This window comes from Macaca thibetana, chromosome 12 (assembly GCF_024542745.1).
Source record: "Macaca thibetana thibetana isolate TM-01 chromosome 12, ASM2454274v1, whole genome shotgun sequence".
Classification (NCBI taxonomy): domain Eukaryota; kingdom Metazoa; phylum Chordata; class Mammalia; order Primates; family Cercopithecidae; genus Macaca; species Macaca thibetana.
In genome coordinates, this window is record NC_065589.1 from 51,620,903 (window position 1) to 51,648,827 (window position 27,925).

At 40.5% G+C, this 27,925-nt stretch overlaps 1 protein-coding gene and 1 pseudogene across 1 annotated transcript in view; one reads left to right on the forward strand and one right to left on the reverse strand.

Moving 5' to 3' along the window:
* Positions 1-19,985: 19,985 nt before the first annotated feature.
* LOC126932313 (high mobility group protein B1-like) lies at positions 19,986-20,688 on the reverse strand (annotated as a pseudogene).
* Positions 20,689-20,735: 47 nt separating this feature from the next.
* Positions 20,736-27,925, forward strand: part of STAT4 (signal transducer and activator of transcription 4) — a 151,560-nt gene continuing 144,370 nt past the window's right edge. Inside the window, exons 1-2 of the mRNA XM_050751698.1 lie at positions 20,736-20,925; positions 22,258-22,345. Coding sequence (XP_050607655.1) covers positions 22,320-22,345 — 26 coding nt within the window. The 5' untranslated portion in view covers positions 20,736-20,925; positions 22,258-22,319. The remainder of the gene's footprint in view (positions 20,926-22,257; positions 22,346-27,925) is intronic.

Sequence of the window (27,925 nt, forward strand, 5' to 3'; positions counted from 1 at the left end):
TTGTTTGGACATTGTGCTGATTTTACGTAAACATTATTTTCTTAAAATATTTTTCCATTTTAATAATTTTATTTTGGTCTGCATTCCAATTAGACATACTTTTTTCCCACAAAAAAAATTAAAATGAAATTAAACCAAAATAATAAGAGAACATAAAAATCTCAAATAATAGGCTTGAGCTTTGGAGGCAACAAAACGGTTATGCCTTACTCCTTTTAGTTACTGGAGAGTTTTAGTTCTTTTATTCAAATCGTGTGAAAGTCTCACCTGAGTAAAAGGTTTGCACAGATGAGTGGAGAAAGGGTCAGTTCTTTCTGGCAAGGATCAGAAGTCAGCCTAAAGGCAATCTGATCTTTAAGCCAAACCCAGATACGTGAGAAACCTATGACAAGTGGGAAATCTACTGAGAACTTGCTGGTTTTCTGCCATTCTCCAAACAAGACTAAAGATGGCAGGAGCATAAACAATGGAAGCAAAAGATTAAAGAACAAAAACTTGTGAATAAAATCCCTTTATACTATCTTCATTCATGCAAAACAACAGGAACCCTTCCCTCTAATGCTTTAAGATCTTCCATAAGGTAGATGCCATCACCACCTACTCCCTTGCAATCCTCCAATTTCTAGTATTCTTCAGGTGTCTTATCAATTATCATAATTTTTGCCCACTAAAGTTATTAGCTCCATAAAGCAAAGGACTGTGTCTCTGTCAGTCATAGTTATATATACCCATGACTTGCCTAGCACAGGGCCTGGCAAACAGTATTACACTCATTTGGACATTGGATGGTTAGATAAATGGAAGAAGGAAGGAAGGGAGGGAAGGAGGGAAGGAGGGAGGGAGGGAGGGAGAGAGAAAGGAAAAAAGGAATTTGGAGGAGGGTATGATTAGGCACATAATAGGCAAAGGAAATTTAACCAGAAAGTTATCTTTATCTCTTACTGTCTTCAACCTAACTTTTATTCTCTGAAAACATTGGGGTTCATTGGGAAGAAAAGGAGAGAAAATGTAAAGAGAAAATAGCAGAAAACTGTAATGAGATGTAAATGAAGCTATGGAGAAGGTTGACCAAATTAAGTTCTCTAATCTTCATCCCTACACACACACACACACACACTTCTAATATATATATATAGCTGTCCAACACAGGCCAGACATTGCCCCCTAAGAAGAGTTACTCTGATTAGACTGTGTGAATTAGCTAATAGTCAATAATATGCAAACTTCAGACAAGTCTGACAATAAGCCCACTGAAGGGACTTTCCTGTGTGGTAGGGCAAGGCCCAGAGACCACACTTGAAATGAATGAATTTGCATTATGCTTCACTTTCCCTCCAACTCTTTAGTGCTCTGCTTGAAGAGTAGTAACAAGTCTACAACCTGGACATGAAAAGCAGAAAAAGGAGGTAAAGAAGCCCAGCTTATCCAGAAACTGAGGAATACTCCTACAAGAACATTGAGTAAACCACAACTTTGCAACTCATTTCCTTAACTAGGAACATAAAGCTCAACAAAAAGCCACAGAAAGATGAACAGAAGAATGATGCAACATGCGATATACATTATGGCTGCTTACCGGTATTTCTTGTTCTCTTCTTCTAGGCTCAATGAGGACTGCTTCCTCCCCCATCTACTGAAGTTAGGTGTGGTCATATGATTTTCCATGTCAATAAAATGTGAGTGGAAGTGACAGGGGTCACTTCCAGGTGAAACATTTAAAAACAAGTGATAGTTTCTCCATGATCCTTTTCCCTTCTGCCACCATGATCGACAGTATTCCAAATCATGGCGCCTTCACCACTCTGGGTCCTGGAGTGAGGATGATATACAGTGGGAGTTAGCTAGCTATAGCCTGTGTTCACCTGTTTTTGTAAATAAAGCTTCATTGGAACATAGCTATACCCATTTGTCTATGCATAATTTGAAATGACAATGGCAAAACTGAGTTGTTACAACAGGGACCATATAGCCTAAAAGCCTAAAGTGTTCATTAAGTGGCCTTTTAAGAAAACATTTGCAGACTCCTCATATAGACCCTGATCCTCCCATGCCCACTTAATTCAAGGGGATATGTAGGTTGAAGGGGAAGACAAACCTTTGTTACTCTATACCAACAAAAATTGGGGGCTTTTTGGTTACTCGTATATAACTTAGGTTATTCTGACTGATACAAAACTATTTAAAAATCACTTAATTTGTATGCATGCTATTAATAGAAATATTCTTCAAGAACTAGTAAAAACAACTAGGATAGTACTAAACACAGAGCAAGTACTTGGGTAGTAAGTTTTCCTTTTCTTGGTTCGATATCATCATAGATGAGGAGTGCAGAGCACAGGTGCGATCAGGAATGGGCTATGTGGCAGCTCCCTCAGAATGCATTGCCACTGCTACTATAGCAGTAGCTTTTCAACAATTTTAAAAGAAAAGATATTGACATGACAGTTATTAAGATGGTTCACGCCTGTAATCCCAGCACTTTGGGAGGCCGAGGCGGGTGGATCATGAGGTCAGGAGATCAAGACCATCCTGGCTAACATGGTGAAACCCCACCTCTACTAAAAATACAAAAAATTAGTCGGGCATGGTGGTGGGTGCCTGTCGTCCCAGCTATTCGGGAGGCTGAGGCAGGAGAATGACTTGAACCTGGGAGGCGGAGCTTGCAGTGAGCCGAGATCTCTCCACTGCACTCCAGCCTGGGCGACAGAGTGAGACTCCCTCTCAAAAAAAAAAAAAAAAAAAAAAAAAAAAAGCAAAGATGGTTAAAAGACATTAGAAGAGGCTGAGTGAAAGCAAACATGGGTCTGTTCCACACAGGGTGGAAATGTCAATTGTCAGAACACGAGGGGCGCAGAGAAAGGAGGCAAAGAGTGATTCTTTTATTATGATTGCTTCTGTGATGCTGAAGCCCAGCTATGCATTTGAAGCAGAGGTGGAAAAAACTGTACTTAACTAGCTTCAGTAATAAAAATGATTTTTGAATCATCATGTAATGATTCGGTAATGAAAATGAAGTTTCGAATGATGTAAATAATTTTTTTAAAAAATTCTGGAAGAAAGCTAAAAAAAATTGCTAAGTGTTTAGTAATAATACCAACACTTTAATGCTATTATAATGTTCCAAGCACTCTTCTGAGCACATGACATATTTTAGCCCTTACTATAATCCTAACCCTATGAGTTAGGTATTATCATTTTCCCCAGTTTACTGATAAAGGGGTGAAGCACAGAGAAACTAAGTAGCTGGCCCAAAGTTAGCAATTAAAAGAGGTAGAGTGGGGTTCAAATGCAGGCATTCTGAGTCTAGTGCAATGTCTCTTAACCACCTTTCTCTATTGAATGTTCACAGGTATTACTACTGGACTTGGGACACAGTATGAAGGCAAAGACTCATGGCTAGGCTGCTGTGTTGTCTATGGTGCTTTTGGCTCTAAGTGTCAGAAAACCCAATTCAAACTGGCTTAAACAATGAGAAAATGTATTATTTCATGGAACAGAAGCCCAGAGGAAGGACAGCTACAAAATTGGTTGAATCAGTGATTTATTGATGTCATAAGGAACCCAGGTTCTTTTTTGCCTTTTGATTTTGTTGTCCACAGCATTGACTTCACCTAAGGCTGGTTGCCCTATGGTCAATAATAGCAAACTGAAGCAAGGGGCACATATGTTCTTCTTTGTTGCTACCCAGCCAGAAAGAGAAATGCTCCTATCCTCTTCCATTCTTTCTGAGCCAAATTAGGTCACATGTTCATGCCTGGAGGGTGGAGGGGAAGGTAACCAGGGCAATGTCACATGTTGCTTGTCTTAGAAAAAAACAAGATTCCTAGAGTTGGAGATGGGGTAAATTTCTCCTGAGTCAATCCTACGGCTAACTAAGGAATTTAATAACTGAATAAAGTCAGCCTTTGGTTAGCAAGGAGGATGAAGTTTGATGAGAAAACAACCGACAGTGTCTACTATACAGCACGTATTCAGCTGAAGCACAATCACATCTGCCAACTTGATTATTTCTGCTACACTTTTCCTGGGGATCCTTCCACAAAGACAATGTATTGAGATGGTAAAATTCATACTCTCCGTTGCATCATGAGTTTCAATCTTAATTCTGAAATCTGTTCATGAGCAAGTTGTTTCAAATCTTGAGAGACTAGATATACAAATGGACAATGGCCAGACCATACATAGAAAATAAAATTCTGACCCACAACCCAAGGAAACCAGTCCAGAAAGTCAGTCTACTATCTACAGTAACCAGTTCAGGAAGTCAGACTACTATGTCTAGCAGGCAGTCCTTGAAATAAACAGTAACTCCCATTGGCCCAAAATGGCCAGGGCTTGATTAATAACTGACAACTTCTACATTTTTGCCCCTCACCCACCTTGGCTTCCAACTCAGGACCAACTAGAGAAAGCCGACTACGTACATCTGAACAATCACATAGGATGCCCCACTTCCAGTTATCTCACCTGCAGCTTCCCCATGCCAACAGCCTCCAGTTGGGGCGCACCTGAAGCCTTCCCTTTCTTCTGCTATAAAACTTTCCCACTCCTCTGCCTGCTAGAATCTCTGCCCAGTGCAAGTGATGGTGGCCAACTTCCTCACTGTAGCAAGTTCTCAATAAACAGTCTTTGCTTGTTACCATTTGGGTGATCTTCATTTATCTCCACATTTTCTGAGCTTCAGTTTCCTCATCTGTAAAAGTAGGGATAATAATAATACCAGCTTCTGAGGGATGCTGTAAAGATTAAATGAAATGAGATTATGTATTAAAGCCCCTAGCATGCTAATTGTTATGGACTGAAAATTATCTCTTGAGAAATAATTACTCATTTGACTGGTGGACATATTTATGGGGGGCAAAGAAACTCTGCAGGTATCACCATACGGCATGATTCAGAAAGCAAAGTAAATACTATGTGGTCTAAGCAGAAAGGCCTAGGGTCACACAGCTGTTTTCCTGTGTGAGCAAGGAGCTCTTTTGTACACTTTGCCTGAACTACCCCATAATGAGTGGGTCCTTCACTGGCCTCTCTGTGTGTTGCTTAGGGCAATGAACCTGGCCTGGATTGTGGTAAGTCAAAAATGCAAAGAAACTGTTGACAGCTTCCAGTGCCAGCACTATATCTTGTACATAGTAGGTAGATAGTATGCATTTATTAGGTGACTGACAGAATAAACATATGCTATTTAGCACTGCTAAAAACCTGAGAATATGCCAAGTGTGGTGGCTCACGCCTATAGTGCCAGCTACTTGGGAAGCCAGGGTGGGAGGAATGATTGAGCCCAGAAGTTTGAGGCCAGCCTGGGCAACATAGCAAGACTTTGTCTCTAAAAATTGTTTTTTTAGTTTCAATTAAAAAAAATATTTGAGAATAGATTTGCTATTGCATGTGGAAACTATTTTCCTGTAGTCTAAGAAGCTAAAATTTCAAGGATCTGTGATGGAAACGGGTGCTTTGGTCTTCACAAGTATTTCAAACTACAAAAATTAGAATTGATTACTACAACTGAAAAAAGAACAAGAAGAAATATGATTAAAATATAATGAGGAAGAGGAAGGCATGAAGTGGGAGAGAGAGAGAGACAGAATGAGAATGAAATTTTTTTTCCCATGGGAAGCAAGAGGCTGCCATGGGAGACATCAGAGGACAGAATGGGATAAATGTCTTAGGGAGCAGGAGGAGAAAGAGGTGATTCATTCTCTCAAGGTTAATTAAGAACATTTTAAGTGTGTATCTATTTATTTATTTATTGAGATGGAGTCTTGCTCTGTCGCCCAGGCTGGAGTGCAGTGGCACAATCTTGGCTCACTGCAACCTCCACCTCTCAGGTTCAAGTGATTCTCCTTGCCTCAGCCTCCCAAGTAGCTGGGTTTACAGGTGCCCACTACCACGCCTGGCTAATTTTTTTGTATTTTTAGTAGAGACGAGGTTTCACTATGTTGGCCAGGCTGGTCTCAAACTCCTGACCTCGTGATCTGCCTGCCTCAGCCTCCCAAAGTGCTGGGATTACAGGCATGAGCCACCGCGCCAGGCCATTTTAAGTGTTTATTGTGTATACCCATCTATGTTGTAGATTATTCTGATTAAAAAGAGTTTAGTATCTAAGAGAAAGGTAAAGGTGGAAAGAGCGAAGGTGAAAGTAACTGTGGTTGGGAGAATTCCAGATTAGAGTCAGTTCATCCTCCAAACACTGCTCCTAATGATCAAAGAATATGAGAAGTCATCTGATCATACTGATTCAGAGAAAATACAGTGAAGTACCTGCCTGATGTAAGGTGAGTCAGGGCTTCTTCTCACGAAAATGATTTATGGGATTCCTCTGGTTCATAATGACCTCTCAGCATGAAAAACCTAAGAGGCATCCCACTCAGCCACCAGTCTGAGCACATGCAAACACATAAGCACCCGGGAGTTGGGGTGGGGGAAATAGTACTTTGAGGTGATAATTGTAGTCTCGGGTGCAATGGTCTGAATGTCATGTCCCTCCAAAATTCATATGTTGACATCCTAACCCCCAATGTGATGGTATTAAGAGGTGAAGCCTGTGGGAGGCGATTAGTTTACAAGAATATAGCCCTCCTGAATGGGATTAGTGCTGTTATCCAAGAGACTCAAGTGCTGTTATCCAAGAGAATGCTGGTTCGTTTACCCCTTCTGCCCTGTGAGGTTACAGCAAAAAGCAGCTGTCTGTGAGCCAGGAAGAGGCCCCTCAGCAGACACCGAGTCTGCTGGTGCCTTGATCTTGGCCTTCTTAGCCTTCAGAGCTTTGAGGAATAAATTTCTGTTGTTTACAAGCCACCCAGTTTATGGTATTTTGTTATAGCAGCCAGAACAGACTAAGACATCTGGCAAACACTGAAAGCTCAAAGACTAAAAATTAGTCTTTGATTATCTGTGGCAGAAGATAGTATGGAATCAAAAGAGCCCTGTTTCATTTAAGTGATAAAACAGCGAGAGACTATTGGGAGGCAGAGACTTCACTACAATCTCCTGCTGCATGCCTTAAATAAGAGTGATTTTTTTAAAAAAAGCTCAGGCCTGATGTTTCAACAATTGCCAGACAGATGTTTGCTGTAAGGGCCAGGGTCTGCGCTCACTCACTGCTTCTCCATTTGGATCCATTACTAGAATAACTCCACTTCTTCTCTTCTTTCATGACAGTAACTCCTCATTCTCCACCTCTCCGTGTGGCAAAAGGCTATTGACATCCATAAATAGACCCACACAAATATATTTAGCTGATTTTTGATAAAGGTGCAAAGTAATTTAATGGAGGTACCTTCTGAACAAATGCTGCTGGAGCAACTGAACATCTACCGGCACACACACAAGAAGATATTTGACCAAAGTCTTACATTCCACACAAAAATTAACTCAAAATAATGTGCTTCAGTGAGCCAAGATCATGCCACTTCACTCCAGCATGGGCAACAGTGTGAGACCCTCTCTCTAAACAAAACAAAACAAACAAACAAAAACTCAGAATGGATCATAGACTTAAATGTAAAACATAAAACTATAGTATTTTTACAGGAAAAACTCATAGTAGAAAGTCTTTGAGACCTAGAACTAGGTGAAGAGATCTTAGACATGACACCAAAAGCACAATTCATAAAAGAAAGAATCAACAAATTGGACCTAATAAAATGTAAAACTTTCTGCAAAAGTTCATGTAAGAAGATAAAAAGCTATAAACTGGGAAGAAAATACTTGCAAACTGCATATCTTGCAAGGACTGGTATCTATAATAAGAATTCTCAAAATGCAGGACTTAAAAAACCAAACAATCCAGTTAGAAAATTAGACATTTCACCAAAGAGGACATAGAGATAACAAATGAGCATATAAAAAGATATTCAACCTCGCTGGTCACTAGGGAGATACAAATTGAAACCACAGTAATATATCACTACATACCTATCAGAGTGACAATACCCAGTGCTGGGGAAAATGTGGCGACATTGGCTCACTTATACATTGCTGGGAATGTAAAATGATATGGCTACTTTGGAATACAGGTTGGCAGTGTCTCATGAAACTAAATAAGCAACTACCATATAATCCAGCAGCAATTGCACTTCTTGGGTCATTATCCTAGAAAACTGAAAGTGTATGGTTACACAAAAACCCATGTACAAATGTTTGTCACAAGTAAATCAGCTTGACTTGTAATAGCTGTTACTTATAAAAATGGGAATCAACCCAAGTGTCCTTCAACAGGTCAATGATTAAACTGTGATATAAGCATAACATATTAGCACTACTAAACAGCAAAAAGAAACAGACCCTTGAGATATCTAAAACAACCTGAATGAATCTCCAGGGATGTATGCTGAGTGGAAAAAGTCAATCCCCAAAGGCTACATACGGCATTATTCCATTTATGTAACATTTTTGAAATGACAAAACTTCAGAAGTAAAGAACAGATTAGTAGTCGCCAGGGATTAGAGACTGGGGGAGTAACACAAGAGAGGTGGAAGTGGTTATAAAAGGGTAACATAAGGGACCCTTTTGGTGTTGGAACTGTTCAGGTCTTGGCTGTGGTGGTCACCAACCTATACAGGTGATAAAATTGTATACAACTTAATACACACGTGCTCACATGCAAATGAATACAGGAAAACTGGGAAAATCTGAATAAGATGAGTAGATTCTATCAATGTCAATATTTTGGTTGTGATATGATATAAAGACTACAGTTTAACAAAATGTTACCATGGGAGGAAACTGGATAAAGTGTACTAAAGATCTCTCTGCCTCATTTCATACAACTTCGTGTAACTCCATAATTATAACAATTTAATTAGATATTTTTTATAATTAGTTATATACAATTATATTACATTTGGATATTACATAATTATATCCAAAATATGTAAAATTATCTATATAAATATAAACATTGTATATACAATATATGTATAACATTTATTTACATATATAGTTTGATGGAGTTATGGTTTAATGGAGTAATAACCAAATCAACAACACACATCAGTCAACTAAACCAGCCTCTCTTAAGGGTAATTCCGACCATTCTAGATATTCAGGATTTGTGTTGTTTTTTGTTTTGTTTTGTTTTGTTTTGTTTTGAGACAAAGTCTCACTGTGTTGCCCAGGGTGGAGTACAGTAGTGTGTGATCTGGGTTCAATGCAACCTCTGGCTTCCGGGTTCAAGCTATTCTCCTGCCTCGGTCTCCCGAGCATCTGGGATTACAGGTGTACACCACCACGCCCGGCTAATTTTTTGTGTTTTTAGTAGAAACGGGGTTTCACCATATTGACCACGCTGGTCTCAAACTCCTGACCTCAAGTGATCCGCCCACCTCAGGCCTCCCAAAGTGCTGGGATTACAGGCGTGAGCCACCACGCCTGGCCCATTCTAGCTATTTCAATGCTTACTCTCAGGCTGTGTGTTCATGGCATACCAAAAGAAACCTTTTGTTTTCTTCTAAAAAAATTTTTGTTTTTATCATAAAAGAGATATTAAATGGTAGATCTGAAAATATGTAGAAATCGAAATAAGTAAACTAAAACAAAGATCACTCTAATTCCATCAGCTAATGATAATTTGAATAGTATGCTTTAAGAGGTGTGCCGTTATTTATTTTTAGCCATTTTTATATTATAGTTAATGCACCCATGCATATGCTTTCATGAGTAGCTGAGGTTTTGTTTCTTAGAACTACTATTTTTAAAGAACGTATACTTTATTGATGACACGATTTCTATACATATAAGTAAGATCAGTAGATTGTACCAATGTCAGTATCCTCATTATGATATTATACTACAGTTCTGCATTTATACAGACATGTGCTTGACATGGTTTCTCTACTTCAATGCATAGTGCTAAAAAAATATTCCTGGTCCCCATTTTGGTGATAACTTTGCATCCACGTTTGTGAAGAGGTTGGAACCCTCAATGTGCACTCAGAGACAATATCTATCATAATATCAGACATGCCAGGAATATCACTAGTGCTGTTACTCAAATTGCTCTACTAAGGATGTATCTTAAAGGAAAGGCAGAAAGTCCTCCAGTACTTACTGAAGACTTGGAGATTGCCCCTTCTGGATTTCTGTAGGCTTTACTGCACCTCCAGGGAAGCCCAGGTTTGAGAAGCATGTGCATTCAACGAGTTTCCTTGTTAAGCATACGTAAAGAAGGAGAGAAAAAGCCATGAGAACACAGTACTGGAGGGTACAATTTAGCAGTCCTTGCTCAGTCTCTGTTAGTGAGTAAAGACCTATTTTTCAGCTCCACTTGTACATGCCTGTAATAGATTTTCCTGGGCAGCAGGTAATAGACTCTGACACTTCAGAAAGCCTCCACAGTAGAATTCACTGGAAAACACATCCTGCATAATTCAGGAAACAACAAAAAATGCATGATTATATATTTGTCAATCTTCCGCCTCATGGTGCCACAGGAGGGCAATAGCGATTCCCCATCTAAAAGGGGTAAAATAGGTTAATCTACCTACACAGAAGTAAGTGCACTATTACCTCCATTCCAGGAGAGGTTGTTTTCAGCATCAAGAGTAGCACCTGGCAGGTCCTGGAAGTGAGTATCATTTCCACAGTAGAATCACTATTTCAAATGCTTTGCTTGCATTGCTGATATGATAGTCTTGCCTGGAAACTACCTAAGCTTTTTCTCACACTTCACTGAATTGCATGTAGTCTGTATTTTTCCTGTTACATATCAATGGATCCTTCTGGGGTGGAGAGGGATATTAGGAGAAGAACTGACAGACGGAAGAGACTGTTTTCCCTCCTGTCTACAGCTGTCTTCTCATTCAGGGTTTGATTTGCCATGAAATCAGAAGTGAAACCCTGCCTTTGCCAGAAAGCATCCCAAGCCAGCGTCAGGGCACACCGTGGTTGGCACCCACTTGTGGAAATTTGAAGCCTGCTCATCAGTTTTCCCCTACAGAGGTGGAGCAGATATTCAAACAAATTGGTCCCAGGCTAATTTAAGACATGACAGGAAATGGATTTTAACAAGCCAGATTTTTTTTATTTTCTCAGACAGAAAACAAAAACAAGAAATTTTCTAGGATAATATTTGGAACATGGAGGAAGACTGGTTCATTCTATTGCAGCTTCAGTAGCCACAGAAATCAAGGCTGTCCGAAGGTGGAGTTCAGATCTTTATACCCTTTAGTACATGTGTCAGGAAGGCAACAATTTCCAGATGTCACTGTCATTAATGTGTCCACTAAGAGCAAAGCAACTAGACTTGCTAGAAATGAGGCTGTTTTCAAGAGACAGGCAGCTTCTGCTCTAGCTGCTTATTGATCGTTACCATAGCTACAAATGTCACCTTTATCGCTGTGCTAAAGAGGGCATAGAGTACTAGGTTTCCACTTAGGGGTGAATGCAAAGATCACAGGAAGATCTCTGAGCCAATCCTTGTGAATTGCTTAACATGACAGCAAAAACCGTAATTACTTTTGCACCAACCTAATCAATTCAGAATTAAAGGGAGGTGGTTGCGATCTGACATGCTCACTTTTGTTTGTTGGCGTTCTTTCTTTGTATTATACTCTATTTCACTTCCAAAGATGAGGTTCTGCCTCTGGAAATGTAGAGGCGTATAACACTCACTCTGATTCATCAACAAAGTAGGCTGGCATTGTTTTAAAAATTTTTGTTCCAAAACCAACAATTGCATTTCAAAATTACATGACATCTTTCCTTCAGTGTTCTTAAAACTGCTTTGAGACATTACCTCACTAAACCAACACCTTCAAAAGACTTTAATAAAGGCAAAAGTGGAGTGCAAATGACTCCCCCTTCATCTGCTTTATCAGTGTGATATTGTGGAATGAGGACTGGAATGAAGGCAGGCCTTCTTGCTTCTCCATTTACTGTTTAACTTAACTTTCTAAAGCTTGTGCTTCTCTTTTGAAAAATATGGAGGCTGAACCAAATGATTTGCACAGACATTTCCAGTCCTGTGAGTCTATGAAATTCTAAAATGAGGAAAGGCTCTTATTAAGAGAGGTAGAGCACAAACTTGTTATACCTTTAGGAAGTGGGCTTAACTTTAACATTCAGCTTTACTTCCTTAAAGAGAAAATGAATATACCAGGCCCAGTTTATGTGCCATTCAGATCCACTCTTTCTCACTTATTGCCCCCAGAGGCTGGCTTTACTTATGGTCCTTCTCCCCTAACCAGGAATATCCTAGCAATAGCTCATTCCTTTGCTGCAGTCCAAAGTCTGCTTCTGCTCGGGTCATCCCCACAGAGGAGAAGCTTCAACAGACATCACCAACTAAGGAAGAAACCACTGAAGCCACACACTGCCTGGAATGGAGCTCCAGAAGCTCCAGGGGCTGCCTGAGGTGGTGCTGAGTTGATGCAACTCAGATGTGAGAGAAAGTAGACAAAATTTGTGAATTCTTACCAATGGAAGACAAGATCTGAGGGAATGCCTACACATAAATTACTTGCCCTTTAGAGTTCCTGGCCTGATGGACTGTTCCAAGATGCAATCATTCTCCTATGGTCTTTCTGGAGATGTCTTCTCGAGACTGAGAAGCCAATGTGTCTGCTATGAAGCTCTGGCTAGCTGGGTAATGCACGTCCTTGTATTTGCTCTTCCTCATTCCCTGTCTCATGTCTCCTTTTCCCTGGGATTCTACCCTATACTGAAGTAATAACACACAAATTTTTGCCTCGAGTTCTGTTTTCTAGGGAACCCAGGCTAAGACATGGTTCAAGGGGTGTCCTTAGAAAGCAGACCTCTAAGAGGGAACTTTGGGTCCCCACCGTTGGTGGTAAACTGGGTGGCCTGGATTCCTGGCATACAGTGATAGTACAATTGCTAATATGTTATGTGGTATAGGCAGAAGGCAAGGTATTGGCATATCAAGTGGCTGTGTACTTGATCAGTACAGAGGGAATGATAATCATAAGGATTTTGTTACATAGTGGCTGCCTTTGATGGCTTTAGAAGATTTGCAAAAAGGCATAACAGGCTCAGGAAAGCTAATTGCCCACTTAAAACATGCTGTGAAAGCCAGAGGGTCTCTATGGCAGCCTTCTAAATCCTCTTATCTACTGCAGCTGCAGGGCAAATGAGGGAGGAAGAAAATCACGTTCAGGGTTTCATGGTATTGCGTTGCAAACTTACAAAGGAGAAAAAGTTCACAGCCTTAAAATGTCTCCTACGTCAAAGAGTAGGAAACCTGCAAAGTGGACATTTGAGTGGACAAATCTAACAATCTTGAATGTCCAAATTTGCCTGCCTCTCTGGAGATTATGCAGTCTCCTCAGTTGGAGACTATGTAGTTATATCACCCGAAGTACTATAAGACAGTACTTGTTCTCTTCACGATCTGCCTACCACCACATCTCATTGCCTCCAGGCCAATGATCATGGTAACAATCTGGCCAGGGGGATACGTTGATTCACAGAGACTGTAGTGATGGGTAATGGATTATAACATTACTAGCAGTGAGTTGGAGAGACAGCCAACTGGACTCTGGATTCATCTATCTCTCTTGTCAATCCATTCCTATGTCATCACTGAGGATTTCCTGTGACCAACTGACAGAAGGACAAAGGGCTTGGTTTACACAAAGGTTGGTGAGATATGTTGGTGCTAGCCAGAAATGAACTGTTGCTGTACTAAAGTCTCACTGAAGATTGACCCTGAAAAAAGTAATTAAGAGAAATTCTCCAATTGGGCAGTAAAATTGATTATCATTTCATGTTGAAGGAGAAGTGGCCTCAGGAAAGAATATATACTGAGTCCTGAGCAATGGAAAATGATTTGATCAAATAGTCAAGACTCAAGGACATGGGACAAGGAAGTCTAGCAGATATTCATGTACAGAGACTTATGGTAGTGGAAACAATACATGCAGACATTTTATCTCATATGAATACCCATTAGAGAACAGCAATTTCATACAAAACTCTCAACAACCAAGTTGGCAGCATGACCTGCCCTGTGAATGTCAGCCAGCTTCCTACTGAGTCATCCCAGTGTTTGTGCAATGGGGCTGTAAGTTATGGTGGTAAGAATGGAAACTGAGCGTGGATCAAACAACATGGACTCCCTCTCACTGAGGCTGTTCTAGCTACTGCTGCTGCTGAATTCCCTCCCTGCCAGGATCAGAGACTGATGCTGAGACTTTGATATGGCTCCAATATTGGAAAGACCTGCCAACCAGCTAGCGGCAGGTCAAATACATCAGACCCCTTTCACCTTAGAAGGGTAGTGATTCATACTTACCTGAATTGACACTCTGGAGAAGGATCTGTCTCCCCTGCCACAGGAAAGTGGCAGGTATTATCTCTGCCAACACCACCATCTAAGGACCTGCAAAATGCCTGATCTACTAACATTGTATACATGACATTTCCTCAGAGTAAAGAACTAGAGGAAGTGCAGCGACAGGCTCATGACTCTGGAGTCATGAGTTTTAAAGTGTATTCTATTCCTTAGAAGCAACTAACTTGAGAGACTAATGAAAGGCCCATGGAAGGCTCAGCAGAAGTACCTGCAAAGAGATCACACCTTGTGGGTTGGGGTGCTGCCCTTCATGGTGACATCGATTGGATAGAGGAGAGATAATATATAGATATATAAAATATTAGATAGCTAATATATATTAGGTAGATGGATTGCATATGTAATACATAATACGTATTAGATAGATTGATTGATTGGTAGATAGACAAATGGGTGCTAGACGGATGATAGATATAGGATATAAGATCAACCTGTTCTACTGTAACTCCAAGTGATCCACTTTCAGAATTTGGTCTCCTCACTCTCATAAACTAAGTCTCTGCTAGATTAGTGATCCTAGTTCCCAGGGTGGAAACTCTTCTGCCATGAGATCCACTGAAGCCACCTTGGACTCTCCATGCCAGTGTTCAAAAACAGGAGCTACTGTACTGTCAGGCATAATTGATGATGATCCCCTTGAGGAATGAGGGTTGCTGCAACAGAGAGAAGCATGTCTAGAACCCAGGGGATTCACTGGGGCTTCTCTTAGTTCTTCTGTGTCCAGTCTCATTGATCAAAGGCAATTGTGACTGAGCACAGTGGCTCACACCTGTAATCCCAGCACTTCGGGAGGCCGAGGCAGGCAGATCACTTGAGGCCAGGAGTTCAAGACCAGCCTGGCCAACAATGGTGAAATCCTATCTATATTAAACAAAACAGACAAAAAAATTTAGGTGGGTATGGCGGCGGGCCCCTGTAATCCCAGCTACTGGGGAGTCTGTGGCAGGAGAATCGCTTGAACCCAGGAGGTGGAGGTTGCAGTGAGCCGAGATCGCACCACTGCACTCCAGTCTGGGGGATAAGGCGAGACTTTGTCTTAAATAAATAAATAAATAAATAAAACAAAGGGAAATTGTATCAAAAGTGACTTGATAGGAATAAGACAATTAAAGGCTGAAACTCCTCAGGGATAAAGGTCTCTATCACCACACAGGGCAAAAATGCAAACCAGATGAAAATATTGGTCAAGGATGAGGAAAGTCTAGAATGGGTGGTAAGGAAATACATATCAGTAGTGCCCTGGGACCAGCTGCAGCAGTAAGACTGTTCCTTGGCCTGCTAACCTTCCTTAAGCCTTTGCAGAGATTGCAACTGCCCATTACCTCGAAGGACTGCACTTGTGCCTTCCCCTTAAGTAGGAACTTCCTGTTATCATATGAGATCTAGATATCAGATCTGAGTGACACAAGAAAGGAATTTTGACAGGCTTCTCCTCCCCTCTTCCTCAGGCTCCCTGTGAGGTAACAGTACTCATGGTGCAAGAATCACACTGGCCCCCAGGCTCAATCATGATGTCTCTCCACCCTCAAGGGGAGAACCAAGACGTTTCTGTGAAACCAGTCCAAAGAGTATGTCATGATGAAGTGTAAGTAGTGAAAGCACTGGGGCATGGCGGTGATTCAAGAGCCACGTCTTGATTCCAACACTGGTTCTCGGAACAGCCTGCACGTGCTGCCCCAGGGGTGTATGTTGGCTAAGATTCTCGTGTTCTTGACATACAGTAAGGCAGACTCTTCTAAGGCTGCTCATCTTGTTTCCTCTAAGAAAGACAGAGTCATTGAGGAAAGAACAGCCCCTGCCAATTAGATCAGCTGCCTCGGAACCAGGATGTGGAATGAAGAAAACGAGGAGAAAGCTTTTCCACATTTGTTCATATTAAATGAAAACTCAAATAGTGTGTATCTCTGTGTCTGTATACATATACAATAGTGGTACAGGGTAAAGGCAAGAAAACTTTAATTTTATCTCTCAGAAGAATACAGAAGAACACACTGGGGAGATTCCAGGAAGATAATAAATGCACATCAGTTTGATTATGAATTGAAGAAGAAGAGGAAAAAAGGGCTAGAACTCTGTTAATCATTGTTAATCTAAGCTGGTAAGCCACTGGATTGAGATTCAGGTGGCCATGAAAGGGGCTGTGCCTGGGACTAAGAAAGTAAAAACTATGAACCTAAGGAGCCAAGAAATAACTCAGTCCATGTGATGAGTCAAGATTCAGTGAAGTAAGCTGGGTGTCTGTAAAGGATGTCCCTGCACAGTATGTATCCCCACGTCTTCTGTTCATACAGTACATTGGATTTGTATTCAAAATACACAAATGTGTGATCAGCTACAGGAGGACTCAACAAATATTTAATAAAAGTGGTTATTGCAAAATTATGGGGTAATGCTGGAAATTCCCTCTAAGTTTTTAAAAGTTCAAACAAACAACTTTATCAGGTTATTGGTTTCTAATAAGATCTTTTTCTTAATCGTAATAGGTACATGAATAGATAGATGATAGATAGAGATAGATAGGTATAGATAGATAGATAGATAGATAGACAGACAGACAGATAGATAAATAGATTTTAAGGAATTGTCTCACATGATTGTAACAGTGCAGGTCCAAAATCTGCTGGCTGGAGACCCAGGGAAGAGTTGCAGTTCGAGTCTGACAGCTGTCTGCTGGCAGAACTTTCTCTTCATCAAGGGAGGTCAGTTTTTTCTTCTATTAAGACCTTTAGCTTATTGGATGAGGCCCACCCACATTATGAAAGGTAATCTGTTTTACTCAAAGTCTTCGGATTTAAATGTTAATATCTTACAGATATACTCACAGAAACATCTAGAATAATGTTTGATCAAATATCTACCATGCCTAGCCAAGTTGACACATAAAATTAACCATCACAAGCTGTGAGTATTCACGTATATTTAACTAGATTATCCACTGGGGTTTTCTTGCATTGAGACAGTGAGTATACTTATTGAGTTTGTAACAGGAAGAATGTAAATGCTATGACTTGGTTGTTAAAGAGCACATCTAAAATATACAAAAATTATTTACGGTCTGTGAACTCCTATAGCAGCATCTGGCCCTAAGTTTTATAGATCAGTTAACACTAAAGTTTTGTGGTGTGTTGGGTTGTAGTAAGATGACCAATTTGTCCTGGTTTTCCTGGAACATTCTTGGATTTAGTACTGAAAATTCAATGCCCTCCAAGACCTTTCAGTCCCGGGAAAACCAGGGCAAATATTGCCATAATGGGCTGTGCTAAAATCCTTCCTACTTCACTAAATGAGCAAGGATTTAGGAGGGGTCAGTACTGGCCTTAAAATGACCTGTGTTTGAATGGGTGTGAATCACTTTATGATGCCTTCTATCACCCCTTGGAAGGAACCCTAAAATAAGCAGGGGACCAGCAATGGGACATTATCCCTGGGTGACTTTATCATCTCCTGGGGGCGCACTTTGCCATAAAACAGTCTTGGCAATCTCCCATCCAAAATAAGGTTTAATCTTTTTATTTGTTTCTGTGGACTCTGAGGACAAAGGTCAGGACCTCTCTATGAAGGTGGCTTGCAGCTGACACTAAACCACGTCCATGTTTGGTTCTGCCCTTCTCTAGGTCATAGGAGCACCCATGACAACACAGGAGTGGGTTCACTAGGTGGCCAGAGCCCTCCTGCACAGCCACAATATTCCGCAAGGGCAAAGAACACCTCTGTCACCTCGTATAACATTCGCTTGCTTCCTGGAGCCATTTGCTTGTGGTATGTAAAAAAAGTTTATGAGTCTAAACATGATTTGGAGCCATATATGAGAGCCATGGAGTTCTTGAATTTTGAAAAGACGGAGAGGAGAGATGTGGTGACGTTGATGCTTTGTGAACCTCTCACCTCCTACTGACTTGAGCAGCTTCCCTTTCATTTATCTTACATATTGAGCAACCACACCAGGTTTTCTCTAAAGATTGTGTTCTTTTTATTGCTGTAATGTTTTAAATAAACTAAACTAAAATAAAATAAAGGATACAGAATATTTACCTGCATAAATATATTTATAAATTCTTTAAACCACTTGAGTACCGAAATGATCCCACTATGCAAATCCTCAACGACATAAACATGGTATCTTTTTCTTTCATTTTCAAATACAGAATTCTCCTTCTCCCCCTTTTCTAAATTTAAAGTCTGAGAACTTTAACCATTAAGTTCAAATTCCAGCTGTGCATTTTCTAGCTTTATGATTGTGGCAAGTAAAAAGAAGCTATTTGAGCTTCTGTTTCCTTATGTATAATAAGAGTGCAATAGTATTGATCTTCTGGGTTCTGTGGGGATTAAATGAAATAATGCAATAAAGTACCTGGTATGTGGATAATTAACAAATAGTAGCTACTATTCTAGAAAATTGAGCACCAAACTTCACAATCATGCTTCGGCATACCTCTCTGGTCTAATCTCTCAATATCCTCCCACAGTTCATTTTATTTTGGTTTGGGTAGCCCTTAAATGTCTGGCAGAGACTTAAATGACTTCTAGAATAAATAATCGAGACATTTTCTGAAGCCTTGCTATGGGTTTGCAGAAGGGTGGCAGAGGATGCTTGAAGTGTGAACCTGTAATACCATGCTGCCCAAGCATCTCTTCTCTACCTGGGATATGCTGTTTCATTCACTGGTGGTCTCATTTCTCTTTTTCTTCACCTGAGTAATCTTTAGCTTTCCCCCAAAGTTCAGCTCAAATGTCGCCTACCTGGGAAAAATCTTCTCTTCCTCTCCTTTCAGTCTTGGGATTAGAGGCCCCTCCTCTGTGTTTGTCCACAAAAAACATCATGGAGGACTGTAAACCTATGTTTAAGTATTTTACCCCTCACAAGACTAATGTAGCAAACATTTCATGCTGTCTTTATGGCCAGGGTACTCCCAGGTCCCTGGCTGGCCATGTTGCATACAGTGTGGCCCTACCTGCCCTTTATCTCCCACCTCTGCTTGAAACTGACTAGAGTAGTTACGAGTAGCTGACCCAGGGTCTTTTCTAGGAACCATAACCTATGACCTGTCACTGATGGCAGTGGCTTCAGTACGATTTGTGCATCAGTATTGCCACTGGAACTTAAAAAAATACAGATGCTGAGCTTTCCATCCTCAAAGATTCTGAGTCACTAAGTCAAGGATGGTTCCACGCACTGGTATTTTTTTAAAGCCCCTCAGGAGGTTCTGATAAGCAGCCACCTGTAAATGACTCTCTGAAGTAGCATGGAAAGAAGAACTGATTTCATTAGATTCTCTTTTTTAAAAAATATTTTTTAATTTAAAAAATTGTATTTACTCAGAAGCATTCAGAATGTCAACAAAACAGTGGCAACTTTTTTTTTCTTGCAATAACAGAGTGATGTTCAGTTAACAGAGCAGCAATTATTTCATATAGGCTGTGTCAGAGACAACTAAACATGAAAAAATGACCATCCCCATATATGATTAATTTGTGCTATGGACCAAGAAGAACCTGCTCTAAATTTCCATGCCATTTACACCCCCCATACTGTATCAGCCAAGGTTAGTGGCTATTGAAAATGCCAATAGTAGAGGGCTATCTAACTACACAATTGATAGCTTAACTACACAAAAAAAGACACTGTACAGTTTAAAAACAAATTTTACACAGCCTTACATTTCCTTTTTATTTTTCTTTAAAAGGAGTGAGTTGTATGGGAGGGTTAAATGATTTATAGACAAGGAAAAGAAACTGTGCTAAAACCAACTTATTCAACATCATCTTCTTCTTCACCATTTCTTCATTTTCCTCATCTTCCTATTCTTCCTTTATTGTCTTGCTTTTTTTTCAGCCTTCATGGCTCCCTTTTTTGCTGTATCAGGCTTTTCTTTAGCTCGGTATGCAGCAATATCCTTTTCACATATTTCCTTCGGCTTAGCAGCCTTCTTTTCATAAGGCTGCTTGCCATCTGCAGCAGTGTTATTAACGTCTCTCCCATTTCTTTGCTACGTCATCAATGGGTAGGCCAGGATGTTCTCCTTTGATCTTGATGATACTCAGAACAGAACAAGAAAAAGCCCAAAAGAGGCCTCTTGGGGGCACTGGTTTCCTTAAACTCCTCTTTTGTCTCCCCTTTAGGAGGGATTAGATTTTCGTTTGTCTTTCATAACAGGCCTTGTCTGCCTTTGCCATGTCTTCAAATTTTCCTTTCACTTTAGCAGACATGGTCTTCCACCTCCATGAGCACTCCTGAGACAACTCTGAGAAGCCAACCGAAGGAGCTGGATGCTGCTTCTTGTGCTTCCTCCCAGCAAGTCTGTACAGAGAATGCATATGATGACATGTTGCCTCATGGCCTCTTAGGATCTCCTTTGCCCTTGTTTAACATTTTTTCCTTAGCCACTAACAGAGTGGCCCAGTGCCTGTCGACTCTCACTTTCCCCAGCACTATTTCTATGGAGCTCAATGTACTGCAATGGCCATGACAGTGGGAGTCAGATGCTGCCTCTCATTAGATTCTCTTTATTGGAAATTTGAACAGAAAAATATGGAATGAACTTTACAATGAACAGTGGAATGGGAAGTGAGGGAATTTCAAGGGAATGAAAGCTATGGAAAGTCAAGGGCATGTATCATCTTGAGTTACCAGGGGGCAGAAGAAGTTGGCCGTTATAGAGAGGAGAATGGAACTGATGTGTAGAACGAAGCTGATACCATGAAAAAACGAGAGACAAAAGACAGATATAGAGTGTCTCAGAGGAAAACAGAAATAGAAAAAATAGAGGCAGAGAAAGGGAGAGAGACCGAGAGAGAAGCAGGCAGATGAAGAGATAGAGGTAGATAGAAACCTCACTCAGAACTGCCACCATCAGCTTAATCCCCCAAACTAGAAACCTCTGCAGACATCTCCCTTATCACCCACATCCAATGTTGTCAATTCCACCTTCCACAGATGTCTTCGAGGGCTAGGCAGGGTGGCTCATGCCTGTAATCCCAGCACTTTGGGAGGCTGAGGCAGGAGGATCACCTGAGGTCAGGAGTTCGAGACCAGCCTGGCCAACATGGTAAAACCCTGTCTCTACTAAAAATACAAAAAAATAGCCGGGCATGGTGGCAGGCACCTGTAATTCCAGCTACTCAGGAGGTTGAGGCAGGAGAATAGCCTGAACATGGCAGGAGGCAGAGGTTGCAGTGAGATCGAGCCACTGCACTCCAGCTTGTAAGATAGAGAGACTCCATCTCAAAAAATAAAAATAAAAAATAAAAAATCACATCTTGGAAACATCTTTTTTTTTTTTTTTTTTTTTTTTTTTAAGTCCTGCTGTCACTGCCATCCAGATCTTCATATCTTCATAAGTACTTGCTGGGACTATGGCAAAAACCTCACAGCTGGTCTCTCCCTGCCCCAGTCTATTTCCAGCACTGTTGCAGATCATACCATCTTACACTTTGGTAGCCAGGTCTTCGGGCCTGACGAAACCTGCCTCATCTCCTCTCCTGCGAGTGCTAGGCTCCTCCAGATCCCATTCTTCTGCCACAGCACATCAGGCCCTGACCTTTGTAAATGGGATTCCCTTGGCTTTCTCTTCTGCGTTGGGCAGTCTTCTATCCTGCCTTCAAAATCTGGCTCAAAAATACCTCAGTAATGCCTTTTCACCTCTTTCAGGCAGAGTTATCTTATGATAAAATTCCTACCTTTCCCATTACACCGTGAGCTTTTTTTTTTTTTTAGTTATCTGTGAATTCCCAGGGCACAGCAAATGTGTGTTGTCATGAACTAAACTTGTGGAATTTCAGGTAATGAGGGAGCCAGGACACTACTGGGTGGTGGCCAGCTCTTACGATCCTGCCCCCACCCTGTTCCCCAGAGCCAGTCCCTAGATTTTCAGGCTTTTGTCTTCATCCACGTTTATCCCGACATATCCTCTGAAAGCTCCAAACAAAATTTTCCCCACAGCTCCATGGTAACCTCAGCAGAGGCTCCTGGAGGTGACAGTTCTGGGATGCAAAGAAGGGCAAATGAAGCAGGGCAGCTATTTGTCCATGTGAGTATTTGGACTTCCTTGACACACATAAGAGCAATTTCCTTCCTTTTTACTTTGAATCCTAAGAAAATGCCTCAATTAAAAAAAAAATTAATCTTGGAAAGAGAGGATGTGAATTAACTCACTTTCCATGACCTGAACCACTTAGAGCTTCCAACAAAGCTTTGGGGGGAAATCTGTATTTGATCAATGTTGAAACAATCACTCTGATACAGAAATGCATGCAAAAAGAGCAATTTCTGACCAGCTTTTATTTTGCATATTCTATTCCTTTTGACAGTGATGACAAATGGAATAAGATTTTTGTTCACTACAAGAAGCTCAGTAGCATGTACCAGGGCAATTAACTTGGAAATCTGTGAATAAGCATGATTCAGGGGCCTGTTGAACATCAACTTGAGGACTCTTGTGAATCCTGGTTGCTTCCATTGGCTGAAAAAATACTGTAAAATCTTGCATTTTGCAGTAAAAAAAATTCATTGTGGTTGTGACTCCTACTTGAGTCACATGGTATCAGATGGAAAATGAGTAGGAAGGAAAGGATCGCTGCCAACTAAAAGGAGAGAGTCTAGTCTGGACAGAGCATTTTGTAGGACACAGATTTGATAGTAAGCCAACTATTTTAAAAATCCTCATTCTTGCAAGCTAGCACATGACCTCTTTCCTAAGGGTGAGGAGACTCCAGAGGTACATATTTGCCATCTGGAGTGGACTGTGCAATTCATCTAGAAACCTGCATCATTGAAATTAATCATCATGATGAACAAGGAGAGCATGCTGGGGCAGGGAGGTCAGTTTCACTTGATAAGAATAGAATGCACATTCTAGCTGGGAATGTGCTGACATTCATTGCATTCAGGAAAATTCTACACAAAGCCTCTCTCTCTGGAGAGGATTCCTGAGAAAGAGAAGGGCTCCCTGTGTGGCATAGAAATGAGAACCCCCTCAAAGCCCTGACTTTTGAAGGTGTCCAGAATCACAGTGATTCAATGCCATTGGATGCTGCTCTTTTTCTTCCTGGAAGGGAAGCATCAGTCCATCAATTCAAACCCTACGGGGTTTTCCTTGTTTGTCCTAATCATGTTAGAAGCAGAACGCCTAGTTAGTAATCAAGCACCAGTTGGAGATGCTTTTCCTACCAAACGTATGGTTTTAATTTTGAAGCTCTCCATTCATTGTTCTTTAGCACTATGAAGGGCTTGTAACCAGCTAACTGCTTCTCCTACTTTGGTCTGGGAAACTAAACACAAATCTGGCTTAAACTTCAGTTGGGCTAGGGTCAAATTTTGTTGATTGTTGTTAATGTTGTTACTTATTTTTGAAAGAGGCGTGGACAAAAAAAGGGCAAGAGTTGGAATGGTGTTTGAAGCCTGCTTGTGGTGTTTTGGGGAAACAGGAACATATCCCTAAAAAAGATATTTCCTTCAATATGGGAAAGAGTTCCTTATTGTTTCAATGGAGCTCTTGAAATCTGAAATGTTTAGGGAGCAGTAGAAATTTGATAGGGGATCATAGACTCAAGGGGATGAGAGAAGATTTGAAAAGACATCGAATATAACTCCTTGATTTAGTAAAACCATAATTTGTAGTTTTCCTCTGATGAGTCACGGCCAGGAAATAGATATTGTAGATGAGTCTAGGTCCTTGCACTTCTCAGCTTCTGTCATTTACAAATTCTACTTTGACGTCTCTGAAGATGACATCTGAATGTGCTTATGCAGAAGAAATGGCATCAAATAGAACTGGTTTAAAATCCCTAATTTGCTACTTAATTACTGTTTGAGCTTGCATAAGTTATTGAACCCTCTAACCCTCAATTTCCTCATCTATAAAATGGGATAATAATAACTACCCTGCAGGGATCATTTTAAAACTAAATTAGATGATGCCCTATGATATTTATATCTATATTCCTACTTTCCACCATACACAGCACAAATTTTTTTAAATAAAATAAAAATAAAAATATAATCTATAATATTTAAATGTAAATTTAAGATAATGGATGTTGTTTTGCTGAAATTAAATGCATTTACGATGTGAATTTGAAAGTTATATGAAGGTTTGTTTGAGTTTAGTCAGCCTATATCATCAAATTCCACTGTGTAAGTGTCTGGAATTTAATCAGAACCCAAAGAGATCTCTCAGCCTGTTTGCCATGGCATAATGGGTTGCCAGGTGCTATTTCACCTCTGCTGAGACTGTTGCTTGGATCAAAGAGGGCTCTTGTTTATCCAGCTCCCTATGAGACCGGGCAGGGTCACTGGTAACCCACCAGGGTGAGCTCAGCCAGAGGGAACCTGTGTCTTGGTGCTCCACTGTGAACAGTCTCATAGACACCCATACTTGAGTGGGCTTAGGGACGCATACCCTTCTAAAATCCACTGAGATCCACTAAGAAATCTTCAACAGAGGAGTTATGTGTTAGCTTTATCTTTTAGAGGAATCATGTTGGCAGCAGCTTGAGAATAGGCTGGAGTGGCTAAGAATGACGAGGGAGTGGCAATTGGATCGTAGAAATACTTCAAACTCAGGCACCTGGCATTTAAAACACAGCACTTCCAAGCACCACCAGCTTTACCTGCTTTTATTTTCCAGTATGAAGCTTCTGCTCCTGCCAATATGTCTGTTGACCTTCCCTGAACTCACACTGGGTTTCCCTGCCTGTTCAGCTCATACTCATGTCTTTCTCTTCACTTACATATTCCCCTAGTCCTTATCAAAAATCCTAACCATTCTTTTAGGGTCTATCTTCTTCACTCAGTCTTTCTTAGTTTGTTCAAATTACCTAATATGATTCATAAATTACCTTGAATTGAGGTATTTATGTTCCATACTATGACTTGTCTCTTCCAGCAATTGGGTTCAAATGTGATGGCGGGCACACCTCTTGCACAAGTTGGTATTTTACCTGGTTTTAACTTATGATGGCTCATTGTTCAATGCTGGCACTCTATAATTTGCTGAATAAATAGATGACTAAATAAACCACCCATTGACTCATCTTATAGGCACCTCTATATAGCTGTAAGGGAATTATTTAGTAACCGCTTAAAATGTATCCAAATAGAATGTTTTACATTAGGTTCATAAGTGAAAAACAAGCTTGTCAGAGATCTTCAAATGAAGCTTATTTAATGAGTTTTTTTTTTTTTTAAATCCTATACAATAATGGAAAACCACAGAAAGTGGATGTGATGGTAGTTTGAGAGCAACATTTTACTGGTTTATAAGAAAAGTAAAAAATAGAAGTGAACAATAAAAAGACTGAAATAATTTATCCTCCATATGTTTTGTTTTATGTTTGCTTTGCTTCTGGACAAGACACAAATGAAGTTGCAGAAAAAAGACAGCCCTTTTAGTTGGTAAGAACAGGGCACTGATTAGCAGCAATATATTGAAACTATATAAAGCAATGAGTTTAAAAGTACTTTAGGAAACCTGAGATCTTCAATCAAGGCTGCAACTGTAAGTTTTTTTAAAAGCCACAAAAGAAGCCAAGTCTTTAGTAAAAGGGCTGTTTTGAAACATTAAATTTTATTTTAATTTTTGTCCTAATTTATACCAAATCTTCAAAGTAATCAGGACTTAGTTATATCTTAGCTGTTATTCTTTTGATAATTTTTTTTAAATAGAAAAGGCAGTTCTGATTAGTTAATGATCAAAATGTTTTTCAACTCTTCTATTATGACTCGGGAGATGGCAAACTATGTCCATCATTTTAATTTTATTTATTCCTAGTAAATTACTTTGCAAAAATAAGGCATTAATATATATTTGGTGAATGAGTGAATGAATGAATAAAGAATGAAGAAATGATACTATCACTGAGTGACAGGTCTTTGAATGATGGGCTCAGATTCTCAAAGGAATTAAACAATCTTCATAGGCTCATGCTTGGAAATTCAATTTTTTAAAGGACAGAAAATGGCATAAAATCCTAGATGATCTTTTTTATTTATTTATTTTTTGAGATGGAGTCTTACTCTGTTGCCCAGGCTGGAGTGCAGTGGCACGATCTCGGCTCACTGCAACCTCCATCTCCCAGGTTCAACTGATTCTCCTGCCTCAGCCTCCGCAGTAGCTGGGATTATAGACGAGCACCACCACACCTGGCTAATTTTTTAAAAAATATTTTTGGTAGACACGGGGTTTCGCCATGTTGGCCAGGCTGATTTCAAACCCCTTACTGCAAGTGATCCACCTGCCTTGGCCTCCCAAAGTGCTGGGATTACAGGTTTGAGCCACTGCACCTGGCCCCTACATGATCTTATTCTCTGGGCATTAGGCCCCTGGTTCCAGGTCTGTCCCCACTCCTGACCTCTACCTCCTTTGTTCCTGCTTTAAGACTCCAGTCTTGCCATGGTTTCTTAGGCTTAGCTCTGTACCTGTGCTCCCAGATACCTCTGGTCCCAGCTCTAATCCACAGATACAATTTACCTATTGTTTGTCAATTGATTAAATTGTTAGATTAGTCTGACGGGAAATGTTGTTCACGTAAAGTCAATATCTTGTTGTATGCCAATTATTTATTCAGTTTGACAATTTTTTTCCCTTGCTATAAAAGTTGAGCTTAGAGGTCTTTAATTTTCAGAACTAAACCTTTTACCCTTTTATTACACAACCATTTTATGCTGGCTCTTTTCCCAGTGTCCTGGCATTTCCTTAGTTCCCCATGAAACGCTAAAGAGCTAAAGAGTAACAGATATAACCCAGCAAAGGGCTCAACCAATTCAGCAAGTACTCTGTGAAGTACGTCATACTCCTCACAAGTTTGAACACAGCTTCTTTACAAGCACTCTACCGTTCGTCTCTTGCTCTCTTTCTGGGGCTCTGTCCCTATCTCTAGTTCATAGTCTGGTACTATCATTTTTTCTTTTTTCTTTTTCAGATGGAGTCTCCCTCTGTCACTTAGGCTGGAGTGCAGTGGCATGATCTCGGCTCACTGCAGCCTCCATCTCCCGGGTTCAAGTGATCCTCCTGCCTCAGCCTCCCAAGTAGCTGGGATTACAGGTGCCTGCCACCGTGCCCTGCTAACATATGTATTTTTAGTAGAGACGGAGTTTCACCATGGTGGCCATGGTTGGCCAGGCTGTTCTCGATCTCCTGACCTCAGGTGATCCGCCTGCCTTTGCCTCCCAAAGTGCTGGGATTACAGGCATGAGCCACCATATCTGGCCCCCAGTTTGGTACTATCTTACATTGTATCAAGGGTACAAAGATACGACTAGATCTAGTGACGTATGTGGGCTTTGCTCAATAATGTCTTTTATAGACAGGGGAAGAGGCCACTGAAAGCTTCAGGCCTACATGGTTTTTACCTTACACAATTCCCACAGAGAGAGAGTCAGAGAGACTGGGTCCTACCACCAGTCCAAAAGTATGAGTCACTGTAGGAATAAAGTGCTAGACTGAGACTTCTGGTTCCTTGACAACAAAGATCAAAGTGAAGTAGGTATCCAGCAGCCATTCTGGATAATTCTAGTGTCTTACTCTCAGATATTATAAAATTCACTTTGAGAATGTGAATTAGCCATATACTTGAACATAAGAAGAAAATATATCCAGGAACAAGGTTAT